Source organism: Pseudopipra pipra, chromosome 3, assembly GCF_036250125.1.
Source record: "Pseudopipra pipra isolate bDixPip1 chromosome 3, bDixPip1.hap1, whole genome shotgun sequence".
In the NCBI taxonomy this organism is placed as follows: Eukaryota; Metazoa; Chordata; class Aves; order Passeriformes; family Pipridae; genus Pseudopipra; species Pseudopipra pipra.
In genome coordinates, this window is record NC_087551.1 from 71,043,250 (window position 1) to 71,054,772 (window position 11,523).

The 11,523-nt window shown below is 36.6% G+C and overlaps 1 protein-coding gene across 1 annotated transcript in view; it reads left to right on the top strand.

The window, feature by feature from the left end:
- Positions 1-10,733, top strand: part of SEC63 (SEC63 homolog, protein translocation regulator) — a 60,682-nt gene extending 49,949 nt beyond the window's left edge. The window contains exons 15-21 of the mRNA XM_064649830.1: positions 479-538; positions 765-923; positions 1,762-1,920; positions 2,853-2,954; positions 7,981-8,079; positions 8,934-9,038; positions 9,609-10,733. Coding sequence (XP_064505900.1) covers positions 479-538; positions 765-923; positions 1,762-1,920; positions 2,853-2,954; positions 7,981-8,079; positions 8,934-9,038; positions 9,609-9,752 — 828 coding nt within the window. The 3' untranslated portion in view covers positions 9,753-10,733. The remainder of the gene's footprint in view (positions 1-478; positions 539-764; positions 924-1,761; positions 1,921-2,852; positions 2,955-7,980; positions 8,080-8,933; positions 9,039-9,608) is intronic.
- The last annotated feature ends 790 nt before the right edge of the window (positions 10,734-11,523 follow it).

Consider the following 11,523-nt stretch of genomic DNA (forward strand, 5'->3'; position numbering starts at 1 on the left):
AGATCCATTTTCATAGAGATGTCCTAGTCTACAGAATACTAACATTGTGCTGTGTCTTAATGTTTCATATTTCTAGTTTGATTTGTTGTTTTGTGTCCCTCAGTAACAGAGCAGCTGTTGAAGTTTTTAATGCTCTGACAACTGGAGCAGAATTAGCATTTTACTACTGCTTGCTTTTGTGATATAGTATTTCTATGCTTTATAAAACAAGTAGATTCTTTTGAACGAGGTGACATGTTGCTACTGAGTTTCTTTATAATACTAGTGATGGAAAAATCTGAGACCAAATGTTTGAAATAGTGTTTAATTTTGATCTGTTAGTCCCCCGTTGTGTCTGTCACTGATAAAAGAATTTGCCATAATGAGTAAAAGACTCAGACCTGATTAATCTGATTTAGTTCAAGTTCAAATACAAAATAATAATTTGCTCTTTTGGTACAGAGAGGCATTAGTAGTTTTCACATCTTTCTCTAACCAGGAAGTGTTTGAAAAGGAACAGTCTATATGTGCAGCGGAAGAGCAACCAACAGAAGAAGGGGTAAGTGAAGAGTGAATGTTCCTCTTGCTAATTAAAGAGAACTTTCTTTCAGATCTTGAGTTGCTAATTGTGTACTTCTCAAGCATTTTTTTTCAGAAATGCCTCCTGAAGTGTATCTTGAGCTGTGCCTTTTAATTTTGTTTCTCAGCTTAAATTGCTTAAACTACAGTTGAATGCCAGAAATCTTATGAACAGAATAAATATTTTAAATACTGCTTTCCTACAGCAAGGAGATGTCAACAAAGTTAAGAGCAAAGGATGGCAGCAAAAGAATAAGGGCACCAAGAAAGCTTCGAAATCAAAGAAAAAGAAGCCATTGAAAAAGAAACCTGTGCCACCTTCATTGCAACCACCGAAACAGCAGAAGCAAAAGCAAGCTAATGGGGTAGCTCATAGATTCAATGATATTTTTACTTTTATTAAGTTTATCACTGCTACTCTGAGGCAGGTTTTGTATCTGTCTCTTACATTTCGGTTTGTGCTTTTGTGAAGTGTATCTTCTAAAATAGCATTTGTTTTCTTTACATTTAAAAATAACTAGTAAAGTAATTAGGGAACCACCACGGTTTCAGTGGCCTGCTGAAAATTGTGCTCAACTATTTCAGAAATCTGGCTTCGTAGTCCCTTCTTATTATTAGTTCTTGTTATGCTGCCTTCTGTAAGGTGAATTGTTCTGTAACTTCTACTTTTCCTGTAAAGGAAAAAACTGCAATGAAACTTTCTTCTGATAAATTATTACCTTTGTGTTTCCACTGTATGGTGTTTTCTCCACCTCGTGGGCTGTGCTGTAGGTACTTTCTTAAGCTCTCTGTGATTTTTCTTAAGACTTCTTGAAATGCAGTCCCAGAGTCATATAGAACAGTTTGGGTTGGACGGGACCTTGAAGATCATCTAGTTCCAGCCCCTCTGACATGGGCAGGCATGCAACCCACTAGACCAGTTTTCCAAACTGGCCTTGAACACTTCCAGGGATGGGGCAAACAATCCAGGAATCAAACACTGTTTTCTCCTATTCCTGTTGTGGGTACCATAAGGAGAAGGAAAATTGCTTCCTTCCTCCTCTTAGCACGTGGTGTGAGAAGGATTAACCTTTGTTGTAGACAAACTCTGTGATACAAGAAGAGTGTAGATCGTGTGGCCCTAGGACAGGTGCTATGAATGCTGTGTACTACAGTAATGCATACTAAGTTAGAGGCATTGTCTTTTTTTTTCTTTCCCATTAGGAAGTTGTTGTGAAGGAAGAAGAGGAGGAGGTCTCTGATAAAGGAAGTGATTCTGAAGAAGAAGAAACAAACAGGGACTCTCAAAGTGAAAAAGAAGATGGAAGTGACAGAGACTCTGATAGAGAACAAGACGAGAAGCAAAACAAAGATGATGAAGCTGTAAGCTTTACTTTATCTTGTAGGGTAATATTGCCTCTGGGGTTGACAGAAGATGCATTTAATTCTTTACCATCCCCTCAGGCCAGGGAACGCTAGGATGAAGGAGTAATACCAGTTCTCCAGAGGTTTTCAGATCTCATTGTGGCGTAAGAGCTTTGTCACTACAAGTTTGTTTCAGAAAGAGTAGTGAAGGGTCTTTGCAGCATAGTCAGAAAACTTAAATGACATGAGAAAAATGGCTGAACTTCAGGAAAAGATTGTAGTGTTTCTTTTAGCTTAATTTGATTACTAGCTGCTACAGACTTTGTGAGATAGTCTCTCCCTTGAACTGTGTTCTTGACAGGCAGTGGCTGTTGCATGCTGCATAGTGCACATTCCAAGCATGCAGTAATTGAACAAACTTGTACACGTGCTTACTAAACTGTAGTCACTGTTAAGTTAGTAATTTGAAACTGTAATTGTAATTGAGAATGAGACATTGTGGTGGTAGATGATTTCTGTACCACAGGTCTTACAGTGGAAGACTTGTGTGACAGCTGAAAGTCCCATACAGAGTGAGAATAAGCTTCTGGTGGGAAAAGAAACATCAAACTTGTAATCAGAACTCTTATGGCTCAGGTAGTGAGTGTTTACAGATAGTGCTGTAGAACTGAGTTTTGAAGAATGTGTGCAAGCCCCACAGATCTGCATTTTGGGGAGTGGGTTTTTGTTTGTTTGTTTGTTTTTTTAAATAATTACTTAGATGGTCTCTAGTTTTACTGTTGCTTGGGGGTTTTTTGCCTTTGATTGTACTGCATAACTCAATGTCTACATGCTTTTCCCTTTATCATATTTAGTGTAGCACATGTACCATTTTCATGGACTAAAATTTCTGTCTTTTTAATGCAGAAGGTGGCTAGTGCACAGTTATTCTTTAACCTTATCTTTGACAGGAGTGGCAAGAACTACAGCAAAGTATACAGAGAAAGGAACGAGCCCTTCTTGAAACGAAGTCAAAGATAACACATCCTGTTTACAGTCTTTTTTTTCCCGAGGTCAGTAATAGAAAACATTACAGTTGTAAAACATGAGAATTAGTAATAATACAAATTAATTGTTCTTTTTGTATTTTTGCTGTAAATACTGGGCTTTTAAAAAAGTCTAATACTTGAAAAAATCTCATTTAATTTTATAAAGTCTTAACTTATAAAATCCTATTAAACTCCTTCAGATACTTTTCTAAAAACTTTTTATTTATTATTCTTCCTATCCAGTTCCCAGAGACTTGCTAACTTGTATGAAATTTAAGGTTCCTTTTTGATAGCAGTAATGCTGAAGTGGGTTTTTTTCCTACTGATCTGTTACATATAGGTAGATTATGTCTGAAAGCTTTTAATCTGATAGGGATATAATTTATAGTCCTTTTCTTTCCCTTTTTTTTTTTTTTTGGTCATTTTGCTATGGGATGTGAAAACACAGCTCTAATAAAGAGCAAGTAGTATTCTACCCTTAACTCTATATCTAACTGCAAATCCCTGTGACTGGGGGAGGTCCTGACCCCTCCATTAGCAGTAATGACAGGAGAGTTTGGGAGTTATTTGAATCAGCAGATTGTTTTGGCTTACTGCTTGACTTCAAGTCTCAGTGCAACAACGTGGTGGCAGCACAGTGTGCAGATGTGGAAGATGGAGTTGGTTGGCAAAGCTATGTCTTTCTACCACAATGTAGTCTGGAAGTGGTGGAAGCCAACTGTGGAACAGTCTTTCCTGTAGAGCTCAAAAGTAGAAATTCAGGTGTGGATGGGTATTGGAGGAAGGGATGTATTTGAAAGCAGCGACTCAGGTGTCTCAGTATGTTGTGATGTATCGGTTGTTACTTACACAAACAGCAAACCACTCAGTAGTTGTCTGAAAACCCCTTACAGCAAGAAAACCTTGGAAACGATGGGATTTTTCAAAGTGTGGTGTTTGTGTCCTGAGCAAATAAGTTAGCTGGTTGGGGGTGACCAGACTGGAACCAAGAGGAAGGAGTATTTGGCTACATTTTCTTTCCAGGCCAGTGGTTCAGAGGTTTCCTTTGTTTCCTTGCAGTCTGACTAGGGAACTAATCTAGGATCTCTGTCATTGTGCTATCTCCAATAACAGAGGTAGGATGCAAAGCTTATGCTTCCTCTTGTGTTTTAAAGAAGACAACTGAGATGGGGAAAAAGAGTAAAACATGAGAAAAAAGGAAGATACTATGTATATTTGCTTTCTCCTCTCAGTCCCCAGAGCTCTTTATGTATAAACCCCATAAAGCTTGTTGTGTGTGCAAGCATACTCCATTGTCTGCATGCTTGTGATCATACTGTTCTTGCTGATTTTACCTAGTGTAATCATTAGAAAGCAAACTGTGGGAAGCAAGACCTGTTCCTAAGGACCTAGAGAGGATATACAAATAAAGCAAATACATTGTTTTCCTGAAGGCCTTAGCTGAGAGCTGTCTGGTCTTGTGACATTAGTTTTGTAATGGCTGATCTTAATGTTGTATTTTCCTGACACTTAGGTATGCTCCCATCTCTCAATACAGCTTCCAGAAGTACACCAGCATAAAAGAAAAAGGTGTGCTGGCATTTTGCTCTTCTGGCTGCCTTAGATCATGTAAAATGTGCTGCAGTCTTAATACCTCCTTGCTGCGAAGGCAGCTGGCTTTGGTCACCAGTTGAAGTTCAGAGAATGAGTATGTGTTATGCCCAGTGCCTCAGGGTTGCTATTTGTATTTCTCTTTTGCTGCACTTGAGGGTTCTTTCTGAGATTTTGCTTATACTTTCTCTGTACCAAGCTGCATAAGCTTTAGCTGTGTCTACCCAAGCTACAGATGGGTTTTATGATAAAACCTAAATACAGTTCACTGCTAAAAAAATTCTAGGGCTGAATTGAATGCTTGAACTTGAAAGATACAGGGGTATTCTCTCATGGTACTGTAGCTGTAAATTTTCAACTTTTCTTTATGGATTTCATGAAAGTTGAATGCAGCTGTGTGTGGTGCTGCAGTTGGAGCATGTTCGGATAGAGTTGATCTGCAACATCCGAAGAACAAAATCTATCGTACTCGCTGGAGGTTTTTTTGCATCTGTTATTTAGAGTATTGCACGTATTGTGGTCATGGCCAGTTCAGAGATGCAGAGTTAAGGATAAAATGGTGTATTCCAGAACTTGCAGATGTTTGACTGTAGCTGAGCCTAATATACTTGTTCTCAGGGGGCAGCCTTATGGATGTTTCATCCAAGTTTTGGGGCAGTTGATTACTCTGCCAGAGATGTGTCTTTAATCTATGCTGGTTCCTAAATAATTATCTTTTGCTCCTGAATCCATGGATCCAGAAACTGCACAGATTGTAGTTTTGACATTTTTAGGTAGAAACTGGCCTTGATGTTCCAATTTCATGAACATACTGGTTCCCTGGCATGCCAAACCTTGCACCCATCTGTTAAAGGGCATTTTGCCCACTTGCCTGTTAGTTTGCCAGATTCTCACAGGCATAAACTTTAAATTCCGCCCAATAAGAGAGAGGAAAATGACACTCCTACACAGTTGTCCTTTCTGTAAAAAAGCAATGGCACTTTGGGGTCAGTAGCTTTACTTCCAAATGGTTTACTGTATAGATTCCTTGATCATTAGATCAATGAATGTCATTTGCCCTGCTATTTCTTCCCCCCCTTGGCTGTTATTTTTTACCAGTTTTTGTGAAAATCCACTTGGCAGTTTTGATCTTTTGTTCTTAAAAAAAATAAAAATTCCTTGCCATTGGGAGTAATGAAAACCTACACAATGTATAGCCAGTCAGCACAGTGTTTTGGTAATGTAAAAAATAATGCATTGATACAACTGCAGATGCTTTTTTCTCTGGTGAGAGTCTTTACAGGCCCAAAATGCTGAGTAGCCATTCTGTAAGGGATCTAGCTTGTGGCTCTTTTTCATCTGTACTATTTATACTGTTCATCTTTCTATTCCTAGAGGCCTCTTGACTAGGAAATAAACACTCCAACTGCATAAGAATCTTCTTTGCTACAGCTGTCAAGGAGATTGACAATATATTTACTGTTGAAACTTACAGATAAAATAACTTATGCTTTTTAATCACATGAGGTGACTTTTCATAAAGAAAATCACTTGGAATAATTGTAGGAATTTAGAATGCTATATATTGTGGTCTTAAATAGTGTAGGAATAGGTTTTTGTCCTGGTCACAGTGCCTGTTTCAAAACCAGGAAGGAGTGCTGTTGCTTTACTGTGATGCAGTTGCCTTTGCTTTTATACACTGTTAAATGGTCATTTAACATATTGAATTAATTTTACATTCTGTGTTCTGGGACTCAGCAGTGCTAATTCAGGGTATTTTGGTTGTTGATGTGTCTTGCTGTTGTAAATAGTTGAATGTTTCAGTGAGATTGTGATAGTTATTACTAGCATAACAATTAGTCACTTCAAAAGAGGAGTTAATTTATCTTTTGTAATTTTTCAATTTTTACATTATTTAAGTTTCAGATCACCAGACAGTGTTTTCTGAAATTTTAAAAATATCTAAAACTACTGAACTTTTGACTCTTTCAGTGGACACAAAAGTTCTTCAAATTCTACATATTAACAGCATTTATTTCCCATCCATGGAATTTAGAAGAATCTCAGTGGTGGTGTTAAAGTCCACTGTATCCTTTCATTCAGTCCTCCTAATGCTGTTAGATTAAAAATTAAACAAAATAACCACGTTTAATGTGACACTGAAGCAACTACCTGATTGGTTTTGGTGTAAATATGTAAAAATTGCCCTCCTGGTTTGGAGCTTTGATTTGTAACTGTTCTGACATTCACTTTTGAGGGCTTCAGTCTGTTATAGATGTGATCAGTTACCAAACCATCAGGGGTGGATAAAAATTGTTTTGGAACACAGATGGACATTTGAATTGTGTAAAAGGAGTGTGTGTTTTCCCCTTTTTCCCCTGAAGGGTAAGATTATGCTGTTATGGCTATTACCTATCTACTGAAATACTTCATTATGAAGAAGTCTTCCCCCTCATGCCCCCGCTATTCTCACTTGTTTAAAAAAAAGACTTGAGGAGATAAAGGAATGGAAAATTGCTTTGCAGTGCTAAACTAGCTTTTTTGCAACAACAAGGTTTCGGCTTCTACTACAATAAGGTGGATTTTGCTTAAAATGAGTGCCAGAGGGTTAACCAAAAAGGTGTAGGGTTTAAATAAAGAACAGTTGATGCCAAAGAACTGTCTTTCCCATTTGAGAATCATTGTGTCTATGCTGCTGAACTGCATGACAGTCTTAAAAATTTGACTCCAATTGAAGAAAAAAATATTATTTTTTACGGTGTTTCTGTCTTTTATGAAGGACCACACTCAATTTAATTTAGGAACTCTGCTTTGGTGCCTGCAGTGGCAAAACCTTTGGGTCCTGTAGCTATTTTGAAAGCTGTGTGTGATAGGCAGCAGTTGTTGGGCATCCTTTACAAATACAAATCAGTATTGACTGATATTGATTCACTTCCTCGAAGTGAAATCTCAGTACGTTCAAATTTCATTTTTCGGCAGATTCCGACTTCTTGGGGTGGGGGAGCAGTGGGTAAAGTATGCTTGCCTGAAAAAGACTACTGAGAAGAGTACTTTATCTGTCTTTACGTGTTCCTTGCTTTATATGTTGAAATTTTTATCCAGGCTGGATTTCTGTAGAAGGACATAAAGAAGTGGTATATTGCATTAAGTTCCTCATTAACCCTCAGTGAACACAATTCTTTGGAGTGGTTCCATGTCCCACATGGTAGTTTAAGTTAAATAGATGGAATGAAGTTTTTGGAGACCAGCAGTCACTTGTGATAATCTGTTTGCCTTCAGTGTACAGTATCTACTATATATTTTATTCATGCATATCCGTGAGTTTAAAAAACCCACAAAACACAAACCGCCTCCTTTCTGTCTGTATTACAAGGACCAGCAATTCCTAATTACCTGTTATAAAGTGCAGGGGCATAATTTTCTATGACTTTAATAATCCTGGTGTTTTTGTTTTCTCTTGTTTTTTTTCCCCTTCTGAAAGGAAAAACAAGAATGGTGGTGGCTCTATATTGCAGATCGGAAGGAGCAGATGCTAATATGTATGCCATATCATGTTTGTACACTAAAAGATAAAGAAGAGGTAAAGTACTGGGAGAGTTTTCTTTTTGGAGTATTAGAAAACTCTATTGAAGTGTCTATGGTATGCAAATACATCTAGATTTTAATTTTTTTTTATACTTATCTATTAAGATGGAAAACAAATTTTACTCTCCTGATAAAAGTGGGAAAGAGTCTTTTAACTATGAAAATTGATAACGGAGGAAAAAAAAAATAATTTAAGATGACTTTCAGGTTTCTTTGCAGAATATGTGTGGGTTTTTTTCCCCTGATATCAAAAGCTGATGAAACCAAGTATTCATATACAATGTTATTCTTAAAATTATTAAAATTTGTTAGAAATATTAAGTGTCCTCTCTCTTTAAAGCAGAGACTGTGACAAATTAATTAGCCTCGACTCACGTGAACCTTTCTGGGACTGTAAGCTTTGGCTGTGTTCTTGATACTTTTCTGAAAAATGAAGACTTAATGTATTTGTTCTTCCGAACTATATGTTATATTCAATTTCAAGTAACAGTAGAGTTAAGATAATGCTTTCAGCAGACTAAATATTTTAACCTGTTTGGGTTTTTGAAATTTAGCATACAAGAGGGTGAAATTGTGTACTTAATGTAATTACTTGGTCTAACTCAGAAAACATGTGACTGATTATTCAGCTTTCATGGAAGGGATTGTTCCTGGGTATTGTGACTCTTTTCTGTGTCTATATTATTACATAGAGATTTTCAAAGAAATGTCACTACTAAGAAACTAAAACATTTCTTAAAAAGGTATTATTTGGTAGTAGTATTTATTGTTCATTGTAGTACTCAGGTACTTATTTTAATGTGTCTTTTGAAAGCAGTAAGGACTTATGGCTTAAATTCTATTTTGTAGGTAGAACTGAAGTTCCCAGCACCAGGCAAGCCTGGAAACTATCAGTACACAGTTTATTTAAGATCAGATTCATATATGGGATTGGACCAGATTAAACCATTGAAGGTGATGTTTGACTGTGTTATGTATTTGTATTACATTGAAAGCTACTTCATATGGTTATTAAAACCCCAGAAGTCCTGTTATCAATAAGAATTCAGCCTGTCCTGATTTTAAAACAAGTGGGAGGGAGGAACTTATAAGTGGTTTCTGCCTGATGTCAGTAATCGCAATTTTATGATGGATTAAACAGGACTAAAGTTTGAGATGCTTTCCAGTGCCTATGTATTTTATTCACATTTTTCTAGCATTTATTAAATTTCTGCAGTATCATTGGATCTGGCTTTTTTTACCTTGAGGTCTGCCATGGCATTTCTCTGCCCTTAGTCCTAGATTCATACAGTTAATGAGAAAAATCTGGCATGCCATATTTCTGGAAGCAGTTCTTGGTTTTGTTTTGGATTTTTGGGGTGAGATGGGATTCGTTTTGTTGTTTGTTTGGTTGTTTTTTTAACTGTCCTTTTTGTGTGGTGTGTCATTTGTTTTTGGGTGGGTGGGTTTGTTTGTTTTTCCAAATTGCTGTTTATTATCTGTAACCTTTTCTTCCCCCTCTTCTCTTTCCTTATCCAATTGCAGCTGGAAGTTCATGAAGCAAAACCAGTGCCAGAAAATCATCCACAATGGGATACAGCAATAGAAGGTGATGAGGACCAGGAAGACAGTGAGGGCTTTGAAGACAGTTTTGAGGAGGAAGAGGAAGAGGAGGAAGACGATGATTAAACAGTACTATTGATTGACTACAATATCTGCACATACTGCAAACTCTTGGTCTGACTGTGGAACTTGTAAAATAACCAAGAAACACAGTACAGAAGCTTTGAGAAGGCTGAGTTTAAATTTTCTTTACCAATTAAGAGTGCATTATGTAACTTCTCAGTGGAGGTGAAACAAATCTGTTGCCATTGATACACCTTGGAATATGCTTATGGCTCATTATAGCCTTCAAAGTGCAGGATGGTGCATTTGTTTCAATTGAAAATAAAAGCTTTTTTATTATAAATGTCCAAAAGTGTGGGCTATGTATTGTCTGATCAGTTTAGGGTCCAATTTAAATAAAAGGTACTACTAGCTAGGAGCAAACTTTCACAATTTTTCTGCATTAAGAATTTATTTTAGAAAATTTTTTGGTATATTTGACATTATAAATCTATGCTGATTGAAACAACATCTGCTCAACTTTCAAACTTGATTGGTTCTGTGGTATTCATTAGCTATTTTATTGTGATACAGCTCACATCATTCATAGCTTTAAAAATCTGTTTTACTTAACATGATCATTATAAATTGACATCATACCCATTGCCATGTTCCATATATTCTGGAGGGCTGCTTTTTTTAGGACTGTTGCCTTTTTATGCCCGAGATTATAATGGAAATCATAAACTTTCTTGACTCTGCCATAGGATACTTCTTAATGGCTTAAAACATTTTTAAGCCTGTATTTCATCAGATCAGCAGAAGATCTGAGTCTTTTGATAAACAGAATGTCTGAAAACAATTTTGGGACCACGTGTTATGTAAGTAAGTGGCTTTTGTGTAATACCTTTATAAAAGGTACGTGCTGAAAGCCGAGGTGTATTCTGAATCTACCTGACACCGTCAGAAACGTTCTAAGGGTAAAATACAACATGCGTAGAGGGCATGTTTTGTATCAATTTTGAATTCCCATGAATAAACTGGACAATTTGATGGCTGTTTGCATTTGTAATAGTGTGCCTCTTTGTCTGAGTTGGTTTTTTTTTTTACCTCAGTCTCCTGCAGGGTTGTAAACAAGACTGACTGTTTGATTCTGTCACTACTCCTGTTTAAAAAAAAATCAAGTCTAATTAGAGAATAATTTCAGGGAGGAAAGAATCAGGGCTGTTAGTGTATTGTATGACTTGACAAAAGCCATGGATGGATGCTTCCTTTTCTTCCTCCCAATAAAACAAATGAAAATTACTGAAAATATTGCATTTCTATACTTCAGAAATACGTATGAGTGTTCTGCAAGTAGGAACAGATGTATTTCTGTTCCCATGTATTGAATTAGGAAAATGCAATGCTGTAAAATATGACAAATTGCCATGAGGGAAAAATTCCATCCTATGAAATTTGCCCAAAGCCAGAATAGGTGCACACTGATTTGTGACTTTGTTTATTAGAAAGGGTTGTCACTTTAAATGCAAATTTACATTGTTATATTCTTTGTAATTGCAATAGAGCAAATAAAATTTGAAGATGTTCTAAATGAGATTGTTATCTTTCAAAGTACTTCTGAAGTGCGCATTGTGCAGAAAAAACTCTTGTAAACCATAAGCAGTGTCAGGTGTTCAAACTCAAGAATGAAGAATAGCTTTAAATTAAACGGCTTCTACGCTTGATGGCTTTTAACTCCAGTTTTTATTTGCAAAATACAGTAGAAAAATAACAACAAAAAAGCTCTAGTTGCATTCCATAGGCTTTTGAGTCAAATTCTGCATTGATGAGAGAAATTATAGTAAAAAATCTG